The sequence below is a fragment of the Saccostrea cucullata genome, unplaced genomic scaffold (genome assembly GCF_032062105.1).
Source record: "Saccostrea cucullata isolate Sc308-1 unplaced genomic scaffold, CSIRO_AGI_Scuc_v1 ctg2481, whole genome shotgun sequence".
In the NCBI taxonomy this organism is placed as follows: domain Eukaryota; kingdom Metazoa; phylum Mollusca; class Bivalvia; order Ostreida; family Ostreidae; genus Saccostrea; species Saccostrea cuccullata.
In genome coordinates, this window is record NW_026920265.1 from 35828 (window position 1) to 62759 (window position 26932).

The 26932-nt window shown below is 33.5% G+C and overlaps 1 protein-coding gene across 1 annotated transcript in view; it reads left to right on the plus strand.

The window, feature by feature from the left end:
* Positions 1-1076: 1076 nt before the first annotated feature.
* Positions 1077-26932, plus strand: part of LOC134246009 (receptor-type tyrosine-protein phosphatase alpha-like) — a 32968-nt gene continuing 7112 nt past the window's right edge. Inside the window, exons 1-16 of the mRNA XM_062728261.1 lie at positions 1077-1204; positions 2276-2410; positions 3133-3357; positions 3605-3856; positions 4250-4387; positions 6612-6749; positions 23371-23511; positions 23776-23913; positions 24414-24520; positions 24617-24726; positions 24833-24912; positions 25067-25341; positions 25443-25530; positions 25616-25680; positions 26299-26335; positions 26732-26829. Of these exons, the coding sequence (XP_062584245.1) occupies positions 2356-2410; positions 3133-3357; positions 3605-3856; positions 4250-4387; positions 6612-6749; positions 23371-23511; positions 23776-23913; positions 24414-24520; positions 24617-24726; positions 24833-24912; positions 25067-25341; positions 25443-25530; positions 25616-25680; positions 26299-26335; positions 26732-26829 (1947 nt within the window). The 5' untranslated portion in view covers positions 1077-1204; positions 2276-2355. The remainder of the gene's footprint in view (positions 1205-2275; positions 2411-3132; positions 3358-3604; positions 3857-4249; positions 4388-6611; positions 6750-23370; positions 23512-23775; positions 23914-24413; positions 24521-24616; positions 24727-24832; positions 24913-25066; positions 25342-25442; positions 25531-25615; positions 25681-26298; positions 26336-26731; positions 26830-26932) is intronic.

The following is a 26932-nucleotide window of genomic DNA, read 5'->3' on the forward strand; positions in this document are numbered from 1 at the left end:
AAAGGGAGTTGGGGAGCGTTTGGGGAACATCTGTAACGGTTCCCGTTATACAAACAATTAACACTAGTTTCTGTTATGTTTATGTCAGAGACCGAATGAATCAATAAACCTTGGTGCTACATAAGTTTGTGTCTGTCTACATTTAAAACCGTTTCCCTATGTGTACAAAATGACACACCTAAGGATGAAGATGCTGAAAGAGAAATAATTTTTTCTGATAATGACGTAGAATAGAAAACACAAAATGACATCATATTAAGACGTGTTAATACATGTAAATAAGCCCAGAAATCGAGGATCGGGGGCAAACTGTTTTTGTTCTGAACAGCCTGATGATTGGGTTTCTTTCAGTCGTGCAAAACAGTTATTAACGTTATGAAATGTGATTTTTTTTTCTTCACTGATGCGGAATTTATGAAAGCAGTGTTACGCTTAATTAAAAACACTGAAAATCCAACAAACTACTGGAAAGTTGTTACAAAATACATGTAGGTGTAAGGTGTACATTTATATGAATGGATAAGACACTAAAAACTTTTTGTGAAATGAAAAGAAAGGCAGAGTAATCAAGAAACTTTCTCGACGACGTTGTTTTCGACGTTGAGCGTGCTCTGTGGTGATAGAACATGCTTCTTTTAAAACTTAGTACCATGAGTGCCTTGTAATCAAATGGGTGGAAACTTTTAACACGAGTTCCATGTAATCAAATAAATTGAAATTCACATGTACACATTGACAAAATCGATGTTTAACATATGAAAATGAGCTGATCTTGTAAAGATAATATAGTAAAATAATGGGGGACGTTACATGTACGTATGTTTTGAATGACCCTTGTATTTAAAGTACATCCAAAATGCCACTTGACTTTTAACAATCCGGAAAACAACTGCCTTTAATGTCTTTTAAGGCATATGACCATGCATTTTAATTTTTATATTTATGCATTTCATACGTGATGATACTAAGGAAGAACGTCCACACTAGTTATTCTAAAATTATCATTTAAAGACGCATTTTATTGTGTTATTTAAACTAAACGACATTGAACTCAAGCCATTTAAAAGTCGGAACTCAATCATGCATACAGTTTATTGAAGCCCTGATGACTTCTCTTAAATCATGTGTTAAATACATATAAATAAATAATGCACCATAACTTCCTGGTCTGGCAAAATTTTGTGGACGTGATTTCCCTATTAAGGTAAGATAATTGCATCCCGCGAATAGAACAGGCTGAGATACTTTTTTCAAAGTATAATTTTCAGGCTCTTTTTAGTAGGTTTTGATATTTTATTTGTTAAGGAAAACAAGTGAAAACGTCAGATAATTCGGACTAAAATGTGTTTTCATTTACTCAAAATTAATATTTCATATAATTGTAATTTGTAATTATACCCTCCACTTGAAAAGCGGGAGGGTATAGAGTAATCGTTATGCCTGTCCGTTTGTTACGCTTTGGGGTACCCATTCCTTATCCGGAACTATTTTACTTTTTGATAGGACACATAATTTGGGTTTCCGATAGCAAAATATGGACTTTGCCATTATATTCATATGGGAGGCGGGGGGTATCATATAGTGAGCTCACTGCTCACAGTACCTCTGGTTCGTAATTGTTATAATGCACATTTATTTTTAGTCATATTTGAATTTCTTTTATTATTAAACAAATGTCAGTTACAAAAGACAGAACTTTTAAAATACTCAGATTGAGTTTAACAATGGTTTCCATACAAATCTTTCTAACAAAAATGAAACAGCTGTAAAGGATGAAAACTAATGCTCTCTGAATCATTGAAATTCCATGCAGAAAAATCATACAGATATTTTTTTTTTCTCTCATGTGTTTTTAAATGCTAATTGTGATGTCATAAACATGTGCATTTTCACGTATATTCTTCAAAAGTTGCAGAGAACACCAATATTCAATGGAATGTTTTTTACAGGAAATATTGTCCACAGGCATCACCCACAAAGATTTTTAGATATGTGATTTTTTATTGTTTTCTTTTACAACATATCAAAAAATGAAAGTGGGCGATGACTGTGGACACTATTTTCTAAAGGAAAATTACCCTTGAATTTGGCTAATTTGAGGTTTTTTCTGTTAAAAATACAGAAATACATCACATTAATGACGTCATATTTGCTGAATGGTATTCCGTTATGTCATATTCTTTCCTGATTTATCAGTCATACATATAGATACTTGTTTCTGTCTTTAAACCAGTAGTCTAATATTTTTTTATACTGTTGACTATTTCTTTTATAGAGTGTATGAGAAGGTCTACTTTTTCGAGATGTGCCAAAAGATGACAATCTAAGCGTTATTTTATTGGCTAATCAGACGTTATGATTTTAGTCATTTTTCATTTCCTGTTATATGGTAGATTTTCCGAAGCTTATGGTAAGATTGCTTAATTACTTCTACTGCTCAGAAATCTGCTCAGATTTTATATGCGATATGTAGACGTAGATCGTCCGTCCGTCTGTTGTTAACAATTTATCAAAAGGTTATTTTTATAGAAGCTTTGGTATCATTATAAGGGAGCAGAATGTGCCCTCATGCAGGAATTTGTCCTGTCTTGCAAGAGTCTAGATCCATATATGGCCTTGTCCCTTCTTATCACGTCAACAAAATATTTAACATTTTATTAGAAAAAAATTTCCACCCACCTACCGACCCGATAATTTCCCTGAGGTGGGAGAGGAAGCGCAAGCATATTCTAAATATGGCCTTAAGATTAAAGTTTTTTTTGGATTTTGTTGCTATAACTATTCAAAGACCTGTTGTAATATCACAACATTTCCATATAAGTTATCTCAAGAGTTTGTGTAACAAACTTTCACCTACACGGCTTGACGCTACAAGAATGTCAACGCGCCTGTGGATGCGTTTCCAAAACGGTTCATCCAAGCCCTAAGGGTTATTTATTTTCATTAAAACTACCCCATACTGAATATATATACTTTTATTTTAATACGACAGAACATTACCTGAAAGTAAAGTCATTTTTATGATCATCGTATAGATATTAATTTGTAATTTTCATGGTTCATGTGCCTTTGAATTTTTTTTTTATTATTTGAAAGTAATTATTGATGAAAAATACACTTGATTTGTTTCAGAAAATTTAGCCCTGCAGAGGCCTACATATCAAGAGAATCCATGGTCTGATAATTACTGGGGAGCTGGTAAGGCAGTGGATGGACGATATACAGACCGCTCAGCACCAGGAGGCCAGTGTACAATATCTAATAATGCAAAACAGACAGCAACGTGGAGAGTAGATCTGGAGAGATTGGTCAGCATTAGTCACATCAACATATTCTACAGGACTGATAATCAACCTCGTATGTACCTTCACCTTTCAAATATTATATAGATTATAGATGTGAATGTATGCATAATCGGTATTATGTTGGATATTGAACGCTCGCATTTGAAATAATTCGTGGCATACTTGTATACGTAATGCTAATTCTGCGTTTTAATAAAACGCCAAATTATTGAATACGTAGATTCGCTAGACTAGAGTTTAGTAGTTTATTTGTTTATTTTATTATAGATTATTTATTAGCTATGAATAAAATATTGCAGGTCCAAGCGTTTTCGTTCAACGGATGGCAGGATTTTTTCTTTACGTTTCTAATACTACTTCTAAAGATAACAGTCATCTCTGTTTCCATGAGATTCAAAGAGTAGCCGGCACTCCATCAGAAGATCAGAGAATAAACTGCTCTGTACATGGACGATATGTCATATACTACAACGAGAGGCGAACGGATTTGACGTATCCTAGTTATTACTCCCAGTATGCATTTAATGAACTATGCGAACTTCAAGTTTTTGGTAAGTAATATTGTAACGATTTCTTCTTACTATTAAAAATACCTTCACATTTTACTAATTTATAAGATGTTTATGTTATTTGGTCGATACAATGACCTTGTCAGAATTTAGAATTTATCATTGAGTCAATTGCTGACCGGCGTTTTACTCACTAATTTTTAGTCCAATATCTATACACTGAAATGACGACGGAATTTTTCCCGTTATTTACAAATTATGTCAAGGAGCACATTGCGGTGTGACCGGTCGGCAGGTGATACTCACTCCTCCATTGCATCTTATCCCACCTCTGATGTTCTGGATGTCCGTGTTGGCTCTGATCCTATTCTGTATTGTTCTATGGACCAATGAGCTTGGATACTATTTGTTATCTACATATATTTCATTTATAAGGATGCGCTAGCCCGAAGTTTTACGGAGAGAACTGTGCCCAGCCATGTCCAGACAAATGTCAAGAGGAACACTGTGATATAAACACAGGCCAGTGCCCCGGATGTAAGCCAGGGTACCAGGGACCTTTCTGTAGTCAAGGTTAGACAAGACGCTTTAAAATGATTACAAGTAATAGCTTTTCAAAAGAGCTTGCCTGACTAATGCAATCAATATCTATAGGACCTATAATCATGATAAGTTATAAATATAAACGTTTACATTGGGGTGAGGGGAAATTATTTCATTAGAGTAAATTATGAAGACGTCGAACAAAACATCATGCATTAATTTTAAGTTGTTTGCTACTTATGAAAGCAATGGAGAGCCTCGATTTTGAAGGGGGGGGCAGCTTAAGAATTTTTTTTTCACTCATCCGCAAAAAAAGAATATGCCCAAAGCTGAAAATCCTATTTAGGGGGGGGGGGGGGGGGGGGTAGGGGGTAGTGACCTTCTTTTTTCAGTGTCAAGTTCTTTCTGTGCCAATTGTTTTAGCATTTCCCTTTAATAAATTTATTGTTATATACAGGGGGATCCAACCTTTCAATTAACATTTCCTATATATAAGTAAAAGTAAGGTTGGGAAAAAAGGGGGAGACAACCCCCCCCCTCCCCTGTTGCTACATGTCTGATGGAAAAGGAACAGTGAGATTTTATTTAACAGGTATATTTTGTATGTGTTAAAAATTAGTTTTGATCTGTTTTTCATTTGTTGTATAAGGACGACTGTGGAATGTTACAAATACTTGGAACTCAGGACCAATGAGTAGTTTTATGTAATCTTTTTCGTGCTAACACCTACTGCGACTCGGGACTTGGTTTTAAACGGTCTCATCCTAAGGACCGATCTCCACATCCTGCAGTGGATTCGAAAACGCGACGTAAAGCTCAGCTCCTCATTTCGCGACTCTATAAATGGTTTAAGAAGATGTAGTAATTAAATAAGGGAAAATGAACTAATGAATATTAATTTTAAAATTAGAATTTTGAATTAGATTCAACTGCAGACTATCAGGAAGACAGCTGAGAATATGATAACTACAAGAAATGAATCATTATGATTAACATGCAGAATATGTTTAAGTACTAGATTGTTGGGTATGCCAGAGCATCAACTATTGTTGGAAACAGCCCGTTATGCATAAATGACCCAACGAACTTGACGGTGATTCCTTATATTCCTCAATCCTGGAATAGGACATAGGAATAGGAGGGACACTTTTGCTAAGTCTATTTTCTGTGTTTCATAGGAGAAAGAATTTTATCTCTGAAAACTGGGGGGGGGGGGCTGCGAGTTCGGGCGAGATATGATCAGAAATATGTGTATTTGGCCAGTTTCCTCTTAAGAACTCCTTTTCCGTTTCATATTATTTACTACAAATGAAGTAAGTTCTAACTTCTTTCACAATATCACCGATATGTTATTTCCCCAAATCGAAATTCCGAAAAAAAGGACAGACTTGAAGTTTTCATTCCCATTCAGTGCGGTAGAATCATCCAGGAAAAGGGCGCGAAGATGTACACGTGACATTTGGCGCAAAATGATTGTGACACCCCTTACCTAGAAGACAAATGGACTCATCCAATAGTACGGAAACGCAGAAAAAAGGTCAAACGGACAAGTCCGTATATGAAATCGCATGAAATAAATAGCTACATGCCAAAAAGTAAAGGAAATAAACACATCAATATATTGTATCTGTAAGACGGTTATTTTTTTCTGCTAAATGGATTGCTGAAACGGAGGTAACAAATTCCAGTGATAATCAGCATGCACAAAATTTTGCTGGCTAACTCTAACTGTGACCTCTTCTCTTCGCACCTCGGAAATATCAATCCTTATACAGCCTGACGCCGTGACGTCAGGCAGTAAATATTGCATTTTGAATGTTGCAAAAAATTATGTTCTTATTTTTCTTTCATTATCATTTTTCTGTGATCTACTATGACACATTAACATAATTTCAATATTTTTACAACTCTTAAACTTCACAGTATTTTAATCAAGTACATACCCTGTTATTTAATGGACTCCACTACTCCTCATTATAATTGAATCGGAGATATTCAACTGTATTAAAATATCTTAACTGTTAATAATTTAACCTTTATTACTATTTATGGGAAATGGTTTAGGTGTTTTTCAATTTCCATACAAGAAATGGTAAGGTCTGTCAACATTTTTTCAATGTTTCTGCAAATCAAAACATTGGTTAAACAAAAGATTTTTTTAAAGTGCAATTATATGAATTCAAAATTAAAATGTTTATGAATTGTTTTCCACGTACAATGTTATTAGTATTAGTGTATGTTTCCCCTTTTACAGAATGCAGCAAAAAAACATACGGTCTGGAATGTTCCGTATCCTGTGGTAACTGTAGCAATGGAGAAACCTGTCACCATATAAACGGAACATGTCTCAACGGGTGTAGTGAGGGTGTTAATGGTACGAAATGTCTGACGGGTGAGTACATTCATCAAATACCTTTTTTATGCCCCCGTAAACGAAGTTTCGGGGGTATATAGTTTTTGTTGTGTCCGTCTGTCTGTCTGTCTCTCTGTTTGTCTTTTTGTTTGCAAAAACTTTAACCTTGCCAATAACTTTGGATTTAGTGGAGCTATGAATTTCATATGTCATATGTGTATTCCTTGTGACAAAACCTTTCTTTGGGTACCACCAAATTTGACCTTTTGACCTTGACCTTGGAGTTTGATCCACTTTTACATGAAAATTTTAAAATTTTACTTTGGCCATATCTTTTGAACAGTAGACACCAGTACATTTATACTTCACATATTTAATGTTTGTTAAAAGACCTTACACTTGATACCAACAACCTTGACCCTTTGACCTTGACATTGGAGAATTTCGTACCTATGAAAAAACTTAAACCTTGGATATAACTTTTGAACAATAACTACTACGGCTTTCATACTTCACATATATATATATACTACGGCTTTCATACCTCACATATATAATTCTGATAAAAAGACCTTTTATTGGATACCAAGAACTTTGACCCTTTGACCTTGACCTTGGAGTTTGACCTACTTTAAAAATACAAGATTGACCATATTTTTAAGGGTCCGGGCTTAGGGCATATTTTTGAAGGATTCGGGCATTCATACTTCACAGATTTAATCCCTGTGAGTGACAAGACCTTTCATTTGATACCAAAAACTTTGACCTTGATCTTGGAGTTTGACTTACTTTTTACTAACTTTAACCTTGACCTTTACTGTTGAACAGTAGGGGCTACAGCTTTCTTATTTCACATGTGTAATCCTTGTGACAAGACTTTTCATTGGATATCAAGAACCTAGACCCTTTGACCTTGACCACAGAGTATGACCTTTTTACAAACTTTAACCTTGGTCATAACCTTTGAACGGTAAAAGCCAGCGCTTTCATACTTCCCATACTAATTTTTGAGACAAAGCATTTCTTTAGAACCCAACAACCTTGACCCTTTCACCTTGATATGCAGTTTGTCCTGTATTATAAAATGTTAACCTTGGTCATAACCCTGGAACAGGTGTAGCTAGCGTTTCATATTCATGTAAAAAGGCCTTAATTGGTACCAACATATTTGATCTGCATTTGAGAAAGCATAACCTTCGCTATGTTGCCAAACGGGGGTATTAGTGTTTCACATACACATCTTGTTTTAATTTACATTACTTCATGTTTTTATGTGCTCTACAAAAATACTAAGTACACCTGTATGCTTTCATTTCAAAGAAATGTGTCAAAACTCAACACATATTAGAACAAAAAATTTTTTTTTCAGTTGTCAATTTAAATAAATGCTGAGATCTTGAATCCAACGATGGTATCTTAAGTTTTTATGGAACGCCACAGCTGTCTTAAGGGTACAAAATATGCATCATGGTGTCAGTTCGATATAACATTAAGTATGGGTCTCTGTAAGAATCAGACAATATGTGTATAAAAGTGAATCATGAGGGTTCTCAGAATTGGATGATTTTACACACATAGGTTTCTCTTACACTATGAACCACTTATGTAAAATGAAAATTATTTTGGGTCCTGGTTACTATGGAAACATGGCCAAAGAAATTTTCCCTAGCAACCGATCAATTTTCAATGTGGATGGACAAATATATCATTAAACTTAGAGGCTTGAAATTGAATGCGAATATTACCAGAGGGGTTCTTAAATAATGTTACCATAAAGATAAACATTTCAAGTGATAAAACCATGTAATACATAGAATTTTTATTTTAAGATATTTCTTTTACGGGCAATGGAAGACATGCATGTTTTGCATTTTTGGCTGATTCAGGATTTTTGTTAATTTGGACAATTTTCAAGGCCATATATCTCAAACTTCTGGCACAATACAAGAGTATGGTATATTTTACATAAAGGCAGAGGAATATCCTTTTTGGAATTTAAATTCAAAAACGTGTGTTTTTTTATATTTACAATCGGTTGCCTAGCAACAAAAATGGATGCTTTGATTAAGAGAAAGAGACAAATTGTCAAATATGCGAGTTATTTAAGGAATTTAATTAATCTTATCGGTGGATAACAAAATCAATTTTTAAAGTAAAAACATATTTCTGAGACTTCTTTATGAATTCAGGAATATTTTGCAAATACTAATCGCCATAGCAACAGAAAATTCCCCATAGCAACAAAGAAAAAAACTTTTGACACGAACTCATATATGTTTGTAAAGATTATTCAGTGTTTGACAGACCACAGTGATTTAAGAGCCTCAGTACATTTTTTGTACTTTATTAGTCACCAACCAGTGAAACTGGAAGGCTATAGGTTTCCTCTGAGTCTGTCCGTCGGACTAGCTGTCCCCATGTCTGTGTGTAAGTCTGTCCTACTTGGGTTTCCGCACTTATTTTCTGAACGCTTGAAGATATTGAGCCTGAATTTCGGCTTGTGAGTGTATCTTGGTGAGTTACAGATTAAGTTTGAATGTCGTTACGCTTCATTGATTTTTGACAGATTTATGGCGTTTTATTTTTTTTCATAATTCTTTAAGATCGGGTTCGTGCTGCGCTAAATTCCAAAGGTCAACATGGTAAACATGAAGCCAAAAGATGTTGAAAAAATAAGTTGAATTTCCGTTATGTGTTTTAATTTTTTTTAGATTAAAGTCATGCATAACCTAAAAATTTTAACATCAAAGACTTTTATCTTGGTGATAACCTTTGCATATTATAAAATGACATTCTAGAGAAAAGGGGGAACCCGGTAGGGGACATGCATTGTTATGCAATAATCTCAGAATGCTTGTAAGGTAAACCCATGGCAATAACATTGAGCATGTAGCTATCATGAAAAGTTATTAAGCTCCATATCATCTATAATGACCTGAACATTTATATAGGAGCTGTACATGTGGTATGTACTGTCTCTGAATTTCTTAAAACTCCTTCAAAGTCTCTGACATTGTTACTTAAAGTTATGCAAAAAATTGGTTGTTATGTGTCATTGTTACCATGGCAACATGTCATAAATTTTGAAAAAAATATGGCATATTTTAACATGATAAAAGTGTTATAGTTAACATTTGTACCTAAACAAACAAGTGGCAAGGTTCCAGACCATAAAAGTTAGACGAGTTTTCTTTCGATGTCAATCTCACAGTTACATGTAGCTGCAGATCTGTAGCGTTATGGTTTTATATACTTGATTTCACCATAACGCTACAGATCCCATAATGCAAAAAATGTGCAATTTACGGCGCAATATTTTTTTGCGCACTTTTGGGAGAATTTCTCCACTTTCCAGCATTGGTCAATAAACTACCTTTCACTCCCTAATTCTAAACACATTATTTAATAATCTATATATTTTATCCATCTACCTATACCCTTTATAGTCGTCTCTACAATAGCTGCAGATCTGTAGCTCTCTGAAAAAATATATACTGATAGACCGGAGAGCTACAGTGCCACCCATTGAAAAAACTGTATATTTATTGCGCTCAAAAAAGTGCGCTTGATTCTTGATTAATTTTTCCAAATTCTTACCTCGATTGGAAAAAATGGAAAATTTCAAAAAATTACGCTCTCCTCTATCAAGTTCTCTTGTAGTTGACATCTGAACGAAGCATATTGGACCGAATTATCTTTGAAACCAAAATGGCAGTATAAATAAGCGAAATGTCCGATGATTGCAATATCAGGGCCAGGAGGATTATTAACAACAATTATGAGGAATATTTAATTTGTTGTGGAAAGAGTCAAAGAATATGTTAGAAACACACGGTTAGTAATATTTTGAGATTACAGCTTTAAAAACATGGAGAAATAAATCGAGAACCGAGCGCATTATTTTGTGCACAATAAATATACAGTTTTTTCAATGGGTGGCTCTGTAGCTCTCCGGTCTATCAATATTTTTTTTCGGAGAGCTACAGATCTGCAGCTATCTCTACAACTGATAAACTCACTTGACTGAAATTCTATGTTAGATTGCTAAAAATTCACTTCAAGCGAGTTTATTGCCTGTAGAGACAACTATAAATGGTTGGGAGGTAGATAAAATATATATATATATTGGCTACAGAATGTGTCTAGAATAAGGGAATGAAAGGTATTTGATTAACCAATGCTAGAAAAAGGAAAAATTCTCCCCAAAAGCTCGCAAGAAATATTGCGCCGTAAATTGCACCTTTTTCGCATTACGGGATCTGTAGCGTTATGGTCAAAGACAAGTATATAAAACCATAACGCTACAGATCTGCAGCTAAATTACATGTAAAGGTTGAAATACATGTACAACAAAATATTAGAGAAAAGAGACTTGAAACATTTTCCAGGGACAAAACCACAACAAGCCTTCAACTGTAAAATATGCATGTTTTTATTTGTATCTACGATACAGAACCCGTCTCGTTCTCTAAATAATACTTGTTGTACAATTTTTAGTGTATTGATGTATACGTGTATACCTATTGAATACATCAAAACAACCCTCTTTTTAAATACCACTATATCATTGTAAGTTACAAAAACAGTTTGACTAATCTTTTGAAATAAATGCTTTTCAAGTTTAAAACACACACACACACAAAATTACAGAGAATTTGTACACTTCGATTGATTGATTGTGTATATTGTTAAACGTCTCTCTCACGAAAATTTTTCACTCACATGGAGACGCCACCACTTGCTGGTCGAGAGCTGCAAATTTTGTCCTATTCTTGGCACTGAGGGCCATTGAGCAGGGAGGGATCCTTTTTCGTGCCAGCACCTACTTCGACACGGGTCTCATCCGAAGGACCGGTCTCCACGTCCCACAGTGGGATTCGAACCCGGGACGTAAGGATTGACTCCTTACTTCACGACTCTCGAGCAGACGCTTTAACCACTGCGCCACGCAGGCGGCTGTAGACATCGAAAGATGTATTTTGATTTTCGAAATCCATTGCTTGGTAAAAATATATCATTTCATGCAAAGTGATAAAAAATGCTATGAACGCTAGGGATAGAAATTTACAGTGCAAAATATTAGGCTATATTTATTTTAGTCCCATATTTATATGGCAAGTATTGACTTTGGACAATTGGAGGCAATTTTTCTGTATTTGTCCTGCTTAGGGCATTGATTCCCTATTGATGTATTGTAGATTTATTAAACTCAATTTGGACAATTGTTTTAAATCAGGGATGTAGCAACAGGAGGCCCTGGGGATGGGCCCCCCACCCCCCGTTTTTTCGAACGTAACTTATCACTGTAGGAAATGTTTATTGAAAAGTACCCCGCCCCCACAACTTTACAGTTAAGGGAAATAAAGGAAATGTATTTTTGCATTTAAAAAAATTTGGTGCTAGCTGAAGGTGTGCTTTTATTGTAAAAAAAATTGAAATAAAAATATCATATACCAATTATACAAACAATGATATTTCAATAAAAAAATTTTAAACAGCTGGAGCAAGCCCCTGTACACCAAGATGCATTTTGTAACTTCATAAAAAGATTGCTCATGAGGAAAACTTAGTGTGGTAAAAATTGTAAATCATGCTAGTTTGAACATCTAACCATCTAAAAAGCAAGCTACTGTAAGTATATACATACAGTGTTACGTAGAGATTGTGTCGGTCACTGTCTAACCTGACATATGTCTTCATTGTCTCTCATCAAGGTGTTTTTAGCTCTACTGGTCAGAGACCAGAAGAGCTTATGCGATAGTAATGCGTCCGTCCGTCTTTCTGTCTGTCTGTCTGTCTGTCTGTAAACAATTTTTCAAAATGCTACTCCTCCTACAGTTTTGGTCTGATTTCAATATAACTTGGCATACAAGTAGACTAAACTAAGATACATAATTCTGTGTATCGGTTTTTTGATTTCGATGAACGGTGTTGCCGTGGTTACTAAAAATAGAAATTTCTGTGAAATTCTTTCAAAATGCTATTCCTCCTACAGTTTTGGTCTGATTTCAATATAACTTGACACACAAGTAGACTACACTAAGATACATGATTCTTTTTATCGGTTTTTGATTTCGATGAGCGGTGTTGCCGTTGTTACTAAAAATAGAAATTTCTGTGAAATTCTTTCAAAATGCAACTCCTCATACAGTTTTGGTCTGATTTCAATATAACTTGGCACACAAGTAGACTACACTAAGATACACAATTCTGTTTATCAGTTTTTGACTTTGATGAACATTTTTGCTTTGGTTACTAAAAATAGAAATTTCTGTTAAATACTCTCAAAATGCTACACCAAATACAGTTTAAGTCTGATTTTAATATCATGTGGCATGCAAGTAGACTACACTAAGAACATAAAGAGACTTAAAGGATTATTATTATGCCCCCGTGAACGAAGTTTTTATGCCCCCGTAGTTTCGGGGGTATATAGTTTTTGTCGTGTCCGTCTGTCTCTCTGTCTGTCTCTCTGTCTCTCTGTTTGTCCGCAAAAACTTTAACCTTGTCCATAACTTTTGATTTAGTGGAGCTATGACTTTCATATTTCACATGTGTATTCCTTGTGACAAGACCTTTCTTTGGGTACCACCAAATTTAACCTTTTGACCTTGACCTTGGAATTTGACCCACTTTTACATGAAAATTTTAAAATTTAACTTTGGCTATATCTTTCGAACAGTAGACACCAGGACATTTATACTCCACATATGTAATGTTTGTTGAAAGACCTTTCACTGGATACCAACAACTTTGACCCTATGACCTTGACCTAGTAGATTTCCGTACTTGTGAAAAAACTTTAACCTTGGCCATAACTTTTGAACGGTTAGGGATAGGGCTTTCATACTTCATATATGGAATTCTTGAGAAAAGACACTTCATAGGATACCAAGAACTTTGACCCTTTGACCTTGACCTTTGAGATTGACCTACTTTAAAAAAACAAACCTTGACCCTTACTTTTAAAGATTAGGGCTAGTGCTTTCATACTTAACATATTTGATTATTATGACAAGACCTTTCATTTGATAACAATAACTTTGACCCTTTGACCTTGACCTTGGAGTTTGACCTACTTTTTAAGAAATTGAAAGTTGACCATTTTTTTTTCTCTTTTATTGATAACAAACAATGATATAAATAACACACAGATAAACTACATTACACATTGACATTCGATGTTTCTTTTCACATAGAATAAAGAAAAAAGAAAAGTTATAAATAACATTTGATGATTCTTTTCATATATAATAAAGAAAAAAGAAAAGCTATAAATAACTTTTCACATAGAAAGAAGAAAAAAAAAAGATAATAAATTTAAGACAATAATAAAAATGATAATTATACTAATAGTGATGATAATAATAGATAGGAGACGCTAGCTTGTATAATGGAATTATAAAGAATACAGTACAAGTAAAGAAATCTACAAGGTCAAGGTCAAAGGGTCAAGGTTGTTGGTATCCAGTGAAAGGTCTTTCAACAAACATTACATATGTGAAGTATAAATGTCCTGGTGTCTACTGTTAAAAAATTATGGTCAACTTTCAAGATTGTCATTAGAATACATTCTTGAAAGTTGACCATAATTTTTGAACAGTAGACACCAGGACATTTATACTTCACATATGTAATGTTTGTTAAAAGACCTTTCACTGGATACCAACAACCTTGACCCTTTGACCATGACCTTGTAGATTTCTTTACTTGTGAAAAAACTTTAACCTTGGCTATAACTTTTGAACGGTAAGGGATAGGGCTTTCATACTTCATATGCGTAATCCTTGTGAGAAGACCCTTATTTGATACCAAGAATTTTGACCCTTTGACCTTGACCTTTGATACTGGCCTAGTTTGAAAAATGCAAACATTGACCGTAACTTTTAAATACAATGAAGCGCATTGAAGTGGTAAAATTCTCCGTTTGGATGAAAAGTTCTGAGTCATGTTTTGAAGGTCAATTATAACATAATGACACGCCCACATTTTTAGAAACGAGAAAGTAATATTCGTCGTAGTTTTAGGACATCCCATTCTTCGCGACAAGCATCATGAGTTACACTGAAATGGAGCTTTAAGAAAAATAGAAGAGGGAGTTAGATACTCCCCGCTTCTGTTAAACACAAATTGCAACGAATATGTACATATTTTTGAACTTATCATGTCTATTGAAGTTACCACAACACATGTTTTGGTCGAACACGTGTTTACTCGGTGCTTATTTAGATCCTCAATTTGATTGGCTATTATATTTATGGAAAACCTGTTCTACAGGTATTTGAAGAAACAACTTGACCGTTTTATCAATTTCTAAAGAAATGGGCGTGTCAAAAGATGACAATAAACACTCTAAATATAGCTCAAAACGTTCCATTCGAACGGAAAATTTTACCACTTCAATGCGCTTCATTGTAGTTAGGGCTATTGCTTTCATACTTTACATATTGAACTCTTGTGACAAGACCTTTCATTTGATAACAAGTTAGAAATTTGACCCTATGACCTTGACCTTGGAGTTTGACCTACTTTTAAAAAAAATTAGCCTTGGCCATAACTTCTGAACGGTAAGGGCTAGGGCTTCAATACTCTCCATAAGTATTCTATGTTGCCAGAGCTTTCATTTGATACCAATTACATTGACCTTGACCTGGAGATTTTTGTACTTATTGAAAAAAACTTAAACATTGGCTTATTTTCAAATTTCAAAATTGTTTTCCAGTGAGAATACCCTACTTTTGTTACCAATTAATTAAATTTGCATTTAAGAAAAGTTTAATCTTTACTATGTTGCCATACGGGGGCATCTGTGTTTCACAAACACATCTTGTTTTTTTATTGCTGTGGTAATGTTTCAATTCCCAACTGCTTAAAAGTTTTCTCTTCCTTTGCTATAAGTACAAACCAGTAGAGCTTCAGTCTCGACAGAGACTTCTGGTTAATGTAATATGTTTATTGCGAAATGTACCGGGGTAAGGGGAGAGTCAGGGCAGAGGCCCCTTCAGGTGTCACAATTTTCAAAGCAGAGGAATCTCGGGTTAAATGCATGAAAGCCAAAAAATGGAAAGAAAAATGCACAGGGGCTTGCTCCCGGCGTGATTTATTTAAAAAATTATATAGAATGCAGAAAAAATTAATTTTCACCTTTAAATTCTTTTATGCATATCATTTGCCCACCGATATTTGTTATTTAAAATGTTTAATATAATAAGATATTGACCTTTATTTTTCTATGCTTAATTTGTAAATGATCGTACTATATATGTACTATGCCTTTAAACAGCAAAATTTTCCATATTTTGATATTTACCAGTACCTAACATGATAGCTGCAGAACTGTAGCTTTCCGAAAAATATATTGATAGACTGGAGAGCTACAGTGCCACCTATTGAAAAAGCTAATTATTTATTGCGCACAAAAAGTTGCGCTTTTGTATGGATTAATTCTTCCAAATTCTTACCTCAATTGCAAAAAATGTAGATTTAAAAAAATTCCGTACTCTTCAATTAAGTACTTTTGTAGTTGACATCTACACGAAGCGCGTTGGGTCGAATTGTCTTACAAACCAAAATGGCAGTATAAACGGACGAAAGGACAAGTCTCATCTAAGGCTTATCTGTGGTCCCCGGTTACTCCTCAAATTTCGAACATTTATCAAAGGCTTTTAAAATTAAATGTTATTAATAACTAATGTCTTTATTATTTGAATCTTCATCTAAAAATGTCAAATAATAGATATACACAGCATTCGAAACTACGTTTTGAAGTTGGGGTCCTTTGATTTTCATGAATATCAAAAGAAATCACTGACAGGTACACACTTTCAAGCCTCCGTAAACACCGAGCACAGATTTGTTCAGAGTCGAGTTTGATATATATTGTGTATATTATATTTTTAAAGGTTGAGTAAAAATATCTTTGTTGAACAACTTTGTGCTCTATGTTTTCTAATTAAAAGTATTGTAATTTTGAACCTCGTCGCTGTCTTCATTTACATGCGATTAACCTCTTTATGACCTGTTTCGAATCACAACAAGCCACGTGGATTTGTGTCGTTACAGGTAAATGCCCACAGTAAACGTGCAAGCAAGCACCCTGTTGAAATGTAGTCAGATCTTGTATCGGTCAGCATATGGACGTGTTTGGTTAATCATGTTATAGTGGTTTATTCATATTGCTAGAGTTTTGTGAATAGAAAATTAAAAATTTGTTGTTGATTGTGAATCATGAACATATAATTAGTCTTTGAAAGAAAAATATTATATATCACGGATATTCTTTTGATAGTATCTAATATAAATGTCTCCGCCCATTTACATGTAAAAGAAAAACCGTAGTCTGATGGAGGGGAAAAGTTCCGGCATTTTTTAGCGCGATGGGTGTTAAAAATCGGCTTGTACTTTTTGATATCTTCAATAATTCATTATGAAATAATTATGATTTTATTAGAAATACTTTGTTATACAAAATGAAATCAAACAAAATGTCCATTGCTACTATATATCCAGTAAACCAAGGATGTAAAAAGGGACCACGCTAATATACTTAAGTGGAATACTCCTTTCTATGATATCGATTTCAGGGCCAGGAGGGCTATAAACAACAACTATAAGGTATGTTTTGTTGTGGAAACAGTGAAAAATTAGGCTAGGAATACACCGTTGGTAATATTTTGAGATTATAGTTTTAAAGATATGGAGAAATTAACCGATAAACACTTCTTTGTGCGCAATAAATATACAGTTTTCTCAATGGGTGGCACTGTAGCTCTCCGATCTGTCAAATTATTTTTTCGGAGAGCTACAAATCTGCAGCTTCTAACATCATTGACCTCTGACAAGTGTGAAATTAAAATTGAACCGTAAACACTTGTTTGAATCTCTAGCATTGATTTAAAAAAAAAATAAACACAAACAAAAACACATCTCTTTTCATTTCTGGACATCTTCATGAAAAGAGCAGATTTTCATGCTTTACGGAAATGAGAAAGTTTGTATCCCGTTTCCATGGCAACCGAGGTTATAATTCAAAATTACTTCTACATTTCACAATCAATCACACATTTGTTTAAAACTATGATAGAAAAAAATCCAAATCTTTAACTATGAGTTGCCAACTAATTTTGATAATTACGGAGAAATGGTCTTAAAATGCTGATCTACAGAGACTTTAGAGAATAACTTTAGCTCCTTGTATGGTATAATTTTATTAACGTTATAAGCTCAGTAATATTGCTATGCATTAATTAAGATCAAAAACCACTATTGTTTAAAGTTCAACACTATTTTTTTAATATTTACCAAGTCATCATTTCTAGACGAAAATAATCAAATCTGTGAATGAGTGCATGTCAAATGTGGATTTATTTTCTTTGTTGCTATGTGGAATTTTCTGTTGCCATGGCGATTAGTATTTGCAAAATATTCCTGAATTCATAAAGAAGTCTCAGAAATATGTTTTTACCTTAAAAATTGATTTTGTTATCCACCGATAAAATTAAATTCCTTAAATAACTCGCATATTTGACAATTTGTCTCTTTCTCTTAATCAAAACATCCATTTTTGTTGCTAGGCAACCGATTGTAAATATTAAAAAACACACGTTTTTGAATTTAAATTCCAAAAAGGATATTCCTTTGCCTTTATGTAAAATATACCATACTCTTGTATTGTGCCGGAAGCTTGAGATATATGGCCTTAAAAAATGCCCAAATTAACAAAAATGCTGAATCAGCAAAAAATGCAAATTATGCACATCTTCTATTGCCCGTAAAGGAAATATCTTAAAATAAAAATTCTATGTTTTACATGGTTTTATCACTTGAAATGTTTATCTTTATGATAACATTATTTAAGAACCCCTCTGGTAATATTCGCATTCAATTTCAAGCCTCTAAGTTTAGTGATATATTTGCCCATCCACATTGAAAATTGACCGGTTGCTAGGGAAAATTTCTTGGCCATGTTTCCATAGTAACCAGGACCCAAAATAATTTTCATTTTACATAAGTGGTTCATAGTGTAAGAGAAACCTATGTGTGTAAAATCATCCAATTCTGAGAACCCTCATGATTCACCTTTTGTCTGATTCTTACAGAGACCTGTACTTAAGTCTAACCTTTATATCATTAAGTCTACTTTATATAACATGTCGTCAATTCTTTATATCATTAAGTCCACTTTATATAATATGTCGTCTATTCTTTATATCATTAAGTCTATTTTATATAATATGTTGTCTATTTTTTATATCATTAAGTCCACTTTATATGTTATGTAGGCTATTCTTTATACGTATATCATTAAGACTATTTTATATAACATGTTGTCTATTTTTTACATCATTAAGTCCATTTAATATAATATGTCGTCTATTCCCTATATCATTATATATTATGTTGTCTATTCTTAATATCATTAAGTCCACTTTATATGTTATGTAGGCTATTCTTTATATCATTAAGTGCACTTTATATAACATGTCGTCAATTCTCTATACCATTAGGTCCACTTAATATAATATGTCGTCTATTCTTTATATCATTAAGTCCACTTTATATAATATGTAGTCTATTTTTTTTATTTCATCAAGTCCACTTTATATAATATGAGGTCTATTTTAAATATCATTAAGTTGTTTATATATGATGTAGTCTATGACTTTATTCTTTATATCATTAAGTCCACTTATATATCATGTAGTCTATTCTTTATATATTTACATCCACTGAATATTTTCTCCTTTATTTCTTAAGAAACCCCATTGCGTTCATCACTGCATAAACTACAGTAGGCAGGTCGCCTGTACAGATTTCTTAATCAGTGGCTGTTCCATCAATGAAACGTATAAAGACGTTCGCATCATTAATACAATAATTAATCTTTTAAATCCTAATTTAATTGATTATTTAAACAGATATAAATATAAACAATAAAATGCTTTCTTTGTTTGTTGTTACTGGAATGAACGGTCGCAGCTATTGCAGAAAAAAATTACATAACCCGCTTACGCAGGTTATGTATTTTTTTCTGCAACAGCTGCTTCCGTTCATTCCAGTAACAACAAATAAAGAAAGCATTTTATTGTTTAAATAATTAAGTCTTCTTTATATAATAATATTTCCATTTTTTTTCTCTGTGATAATGTTTGAAAGTTGGGGGAGTTTATTTCTTGATAATTCTGCAGGTCGATAGGTCAGCAGCTAAGAAGGCCTAATACGCATGCAAATCTCGTGCGCATCTGTCGCTGTGTCCGACGCTAAAGAGGCCAAATATGCATGTAAATCTCGTGCGACTGCCTTTGTGTTTGACGTCAATTCGCGAGGACAATTGAAACTGGCATGGAAGTCCTCATGTAATTTAAATCTATTGGTCTACATTTTTAATGTCTAAGTCTACAATTTTATTTCACAATGAAATGGAAATATAAGGAATCACTGTCTAGTTAGGAGAGTATGCCAGGGACATCAACAATAGTGGGAAACATGGGATAATTTTAGCATAACGGGCTTCGTTAATGCCCTGGCATACTCTCCAAACTAGACAGCGATTCCTTAATTTAATACAAAAGGTTTACTATGATAACAAATCGATATACTACAAAGTCAGATGCATGCTGTCAAAAACTACCAGCCAGTAAAAGAAAATTAATAAAAAGGACTGAGAGTACTTAGGCGTTATAATGTATTAATACTTACATGTATTTTAGACAATTGATAATTAATACTATTAGACAATTAATTTTGACTTAATTACTTGATTATACAAATACTCGAAGGCAGGTAAGGTCGCACGTTTTCAGAAAATCATAAAAAAAGAACTTTTACCAGCTTAGACGACTATAGGAAACCGACTTTTTGAATGTCTAGTTTACTTCCGAGAGAATTCCTTTTTAGCTCTCTGACAGGTCTAAGGAATACGACAGCTGGCCTGTAATTTGTTTACTCTTAGTATTGAAACTGAAGTTAAGCTATTACTCAGTTTACTTCTCATTGACTGGTTACTGGTACAAAGTTGCCATACGACTACTAGTATTATTTACGGCAGTATGAGATTGTAGTGGTAAAATGGGTACATATTTGAAGCAGCTATGGTACTCCTAGTCTTTAAAAATTTGCGTATTTAGCGTGTGATATGCAGGAATCATCTGAACTGAACAGTCGCCTGCGTGGCGCAGTGGTTAGAGTCTCTTTTCTTAAGTCGCGAAGTAAGGATTTGATTTTTACGTCGCGGGATCAAAAGTCACTCAGGGACGTTGAGACTGGTGAAACCGTTTGAGGTCCCGTGTCGCAGTAGGTGCTGGCACGAAAAAGATCCTCCGTTGTTCAATGGCCCTGAATGCCGAGCAGAAGACAAATTTGCAGTTCTCCATTGGCAAGTGGCGGTGTCTCCATATGTGTGAAAAATTCTAGCGAGGGACTCAAACAACATACAATTAATCAATCTGTACTGAATAATTATTGTTTAAATGTTCAAGATTTGGTCCACTGACCAAGACTGGAGACACTTTACAGAGGAACAAGCATAGGAAAAGTCCACTTATCTTTATTACTACTGTGACATAATGTAAACGCCTCCCAAAATATAAGTAACACTTATATCAGATAATAGGGGATAGTTAAATTCAATTCCAAGTACATGTGCATTTTCGAATCAGTAGGATGGAAAAAATGTTTTCGTTCTCAGTAGTATGGGACCGAAATTCATCCATTCAAAAATATATATCAGTACATAAAATTAAACTTATCAAAAGAATGCAAGTACTTTTATTTAGAAAAATTTCAACGCTCCGTGCAAGGATCGAACCAAACAAATTTCTTTTTTATTGCACTGGTCCGGTGACGTATCATTCATTTTTCATTTTGTAGTCCCCTTGTCTTTCCTCCATATTTTAAACACATTTTTGTTTCTTTTGATTTAAATACACACATATAACGATTCAAATTCATGATAAGATGACCCACAGATACAAAATGTTTAGAAAGACGTGTGTAAAGATTGTAATATTTGGTACCAAATTTCTCATCTAGCCACTTTTCAAGTTATCTTTCAACAAAACAAAGCATCTAGAAAATACTCCTCTTTCCTATTTCACAGGAACCCGATTCATCATAAGAATGATAAATTTTCATGTAACAGATCAATGAAATTTTCACTTTTCAAGTGCGCCCAGATTAGTCGCCCGCGTTGCGCAGTGATTAGAGCGTCTGCTATGGAATCGCGAAATAAGGATTCAATCCTAACGTCGCGGGTTCGAATCTCACTGTGGAACGTGGAGACCGGTCCTTCGGATGAGACCGTATAAACCGAGGTCCCGTGTTGCAGAAGTTGCTGGCCCGAAAAAGATCCCTCACTGCTCAATGGCCCCGAGTGCCGAGTATAGGAAAACATTTTAAGCTCTCCAACGGCAAGTGGTGGAGTCTCAATATGAGTGAAAAGTTCTCGAGAGGGACGTTAAACAATATACAATCAATCAAATTCCTGTCGAATACCAATCAAAAGCGCCCTTGTTCTTTCTGGGAAAATGGACATGAAAAAGAATAGAGTTTCTTTCAGTATATTTCTCCTTCAAATGTTTGTCTTAATAAGTTATTAACTGTTGCATTGATTCTTTAAGAATTGATTAATAATTGTCAAAAATTATTGCGCCTGAGTACCCTCAGTCCTTTGATGATTTTATACTTTCATTCTTGTATTTTGACTGGATGCTATTATGCATCCGACTATATACTACATTGATTTGTCAGCATGGTATAGCTTCTGCACTACATATTACATAAAGTGGGTTCATGATATAATGGATAGACAACATAATGTATAAAGTGGCCTTAATGATATAAAGAATAGCCTACATAATATGTATTTATATGTATAAATATATGAAGTGAACTAAATGGTATGAAGAATAGTCTGCATTACGCATTAGGTGGCCTTAATGATATATAAAATCGACAACTTAACATATAAAGTGGACTTAATGATATAAAGAATTGACGACATATTATATAAAATAGACTTAGTGATATAAAGATTTGACGACATGTTATATAAAATAGACTTAATGATATAAAGATTTGACGACATATGATAGAAAGTGGACTTAATAATATGAAGAAATGGGGACATTTTATATAAAATAGACTTAGTGATATAAAGATTTGACGACATGTTATATAAAATAGACTTAATGATATGAAGAATTGACGACATGTTATATAAAGTGGGCTTAATGATATAAAGAATTGACGACATGTTATATTAAGTAGACTTAATGATATAAAGGTTTGACTTAATGTTATATCGAACTGACACCATGATGCATATTTTGTACCCTTAAGACAGCTCTGGCGTTCCATAAGTTTTCATTTTTTTGTAAATGATGATGATGATTGTATTTCACTATTTTTAATATGTCTTTGAATTGATATTGTAGATGCGAATTAATACAAAAATATAGCTTTTATATATTGATTTTGAATTGGAGGTTAACAACAATCAACCAATCTGTCAGTTTCTTACATTAAGAAAAACATCAAACGAACGTTGTGTTTTAACTTTGACATACAATCCACGTACATTTTAATGAAGAATACTAAACTGACAAATTAAATACAGGTTTTTCTAATGATTAAAGGTATTTCAATATTTGGAAAATTTCAGCATGCCTGCCGGGCTATTATGATAAGAACTGTAGATATAGATGTAGTGATAACTGCGGCGTACCTAACTCGTGTGACAGATTTACTGGACAGTGTGTGGGAGGGTGTCAGCCAGGGTGGAAGGGGATCCGATGTGACCAAAGTATGTATTATTGTACTGAAGTTAAGGAAAATATTACCAACGAATGATGTAAGAAGAAAAAAACTGAAGAGTTCGGTTGACGTTTTCGAAAACGTGTATATCTTTTTGGTAATACTTGTTTTTAAATGGACATTGTAATTGAATTCGAACATGTTAAGATAAATGAAGGATATCGACTGAAAATTTTAAAGTAAAGATTGTTATAAACTTAAATCTTATTCTTATAAATATTACATTCAAACATAAAAACCATTTTATTCTTAGAATGTGATGGTAGAATGTACGGTGCTAACTGCAATGAGAACTGTGGAAACTGTCTTGACAATGAACAATGTGACCATATTAATGGCACGTGCTTTAACGGATGTACCTCTGGATACATGGGCAACCTCTGTAACGAAAGTAAGGACTCCAATAATTTATTAATTAATCGTGTTAATTTCAATGAAAACCTGTTTAACTCTTTCTGTTTATTATTTGCAACCTTGTATTGGACTTTTACGAGAAGCACTGACTTCTACAGTTGACGTTTACTTGGACATTTAAACTTGTATCATGTACAGAGGTACAGAATTGATAATGCATAAGAAAACCTTTCTTGTGGTCATAGGTATGGTGTTAGGGGCACTAACTTGTGAAGACCGGGAGCTGAGGGTAGGGTCGTTGTCGTTTTCTTCAAGGACAACATATATGTGCATTGAAATAACCGTTATTTCCGTTTGATTAAATGTTGAGCTAAATATTAATATCATAAAAGAGCTACCGTACATAGCCCTAGTGTAAAAGTAAGCGTCGACTGTAAAAGTCAGCGTTCATCGTAAAAGTCAAGTAACATATCAAGGGTAACTTCAACTTGTATCTTAAAACGAAATTAGTGGTACTTGACAAAACTTCTTCTCAAGCTTGTAGCATACCATACTGGGGCGCTAAGTGTCGAGAAATCTGTAGTACAGGCTGTCTGAACCAAACATGCCACCACGTGTCGGGAAAATGCTTGCTTAACGTGGAGGTAATTGATATCTATAACATTTATTACCAAACACTGATTAAAGATGAACATGTTTTATTTGTAATTCGTCTAACAACCATTGTTCACTTTCTACAGTCCCATAACGATGATTCATCTGATTCCATCCATGCTGGAGTGATAGGGGGTGTCGTCGCAGCTTTTGCAATTGTCATTATAATTATAGTTTCCTTGATAATTTTCAGAAGGTAAGGACACCATTGAACTAAGTATTGAAAAAGAATGTGTTTTTTTTAATCCCTAGATTTATATAAATGTGAATAATAAGAAAAATACATATGTCTTTGAACGTAGATTTCGATCTTTGAAAACCAAACAGCCAGGTGAAATAAATATAGATAACAAAAAGGTAACAGATTTTGCCGTTAGGAATGGTAAGTACATGTATAATATATGAAATACTTACCTGTTTTCTTATGTTTAAGCAAACAAATGCATGCGATTTTGACACTACAATATTACAAATTGGCTTATTTGTCACTTACCTTAAAGTTACCCGAACCATAAATACGACGACTGGCTTCACAGATATTTATGAAAATTTGGAGGAATCTTCGCCCTCCAGAGACCATAAAGGGCAGCAAAATATTGCAAGATCAGATCAGCCGTATGATGAACTGGAAATCAAAAACAACGATAAAGAAGACGACATGGATGATGATGAGAAATTACATGAGGAAAATCCATACGGTGATTTATATATAAACGAGGAATCAATTCCAGATATCAGTATCAATAAATTAGAAAAGATTATCAAAGAATATAAAGAGGAAGAAGATGACGGATTCAAGAAAGAGTACGCAGTAAGTTTCGTATTTTAATATGAAGTAAAGAAAACTTTTTTTTAGGTAGTTAACTTTATTAACAATGCAAACGAATAGATGTATCTTATTTTGTATTACAGACGTTGCCATATGGTGAACGAAAAGCTTGTGAGGCGGGGAAACTCTCAGAGAATATACCTAAAAATAGATTCAAAACAACCTTTCCATGTAGGTTTTATACATTCATTTAAGATTTGATGGAAAGATATAAACTGTTTTTTTTTAAATAGTATAAAAATTTTATTGCTTGCAGATGATCATTCAAGAGTGAAACTGTCCAACAGGAAACCTGACTATATTAACGCTAACTTTATCGACGTAAGTAAAGGAAGCATTTTATTCAAACTCTTACTTTGGGGATAATAATTATTTGAAAATATATTTATATATCTTAAGGTATCAAACCAATATATGCCTCAGATTATATGGAATTGAATGCATAATAATAGATATGTATTGGTTGAATATTCAGAATATTTTTAAGAAATAATTTTATTCGCATAGTGTTAACATGTAAGAGTGAAGCATGTCCTTAATTATGACCTTGTCCTGTCTTTAAAGAGTTATCCTCCTTTGATAATAAAATCTATCTAAAGAAGAAAATAATAAATACATCTTTCCACCACAGCTTTTATTGATATTCATAGTATTTATTTTTTTAATTTTCAAAACTTAATAACTAACTTCTTTCCATAGACTTCAATGCAATCTTCAATGATTAATTCCTTCTCATGTAAATGAGTGTCCTCTAGGTAAATCCATTTTTACTCTAAAATGCTCTAAAATGATACCAGGGTATTTTTATAAACAATTGAAATTTGAGGTTATAAAATTTAGTCCTAGTATTGCTCAGGTACCTTAAACGATATGCATTGTTAATGTTCAGCACATGTACACCATATATATTATTTAATAATCCTCTCAATTTCTTTTTAGAGTTTAGAAAAAATGAATGCATATATTGCTGCACAAGGTAATTTTAATTAATTCCTGGTTACAGTCAAGAAAAAGCTATAATATAGGAATGAGTAAGATGTATGAGAACCAAACCCATTATTATCTGGATTAAAACTTACTAATTTACCTTATAGAAAGAATTTTTAGCGAGGATTAAATTTTGGCATTATTAGCGATGGTCATGAGATCACTGAAAGTGAATATCGCTAAAAAAATCAATTGCATTTTATATGTTAAAGCTTCTTTAGTAATCATTTTAAAATCGCTGAAGTTACCTCTCGCTTAGAATTAATTACTACTTCTTAAGGAGAAATCGCTAAATTTGCGTCTCAATAATATTTCCACTGTCTAATACGGTATATGTTCTTTTATAAAATTATCATTTACTTCAAATATACAATATACATTGCAGGACCGAAACAAAATACACTGTCGGATTTTTGGACCCTGGTATGGCAGGAAAATGTCAGACAAATTGTCATGCTCACCAATCTGAAAGAAGACAACAAGGTAACCAGCATGAAAATTATTTCAAAATACCATTTAAGATAATATGAAGGAAAAAGGGTCATAAATAAAAATAGTAAAATAAAGTGACCATTGCAAATATAAT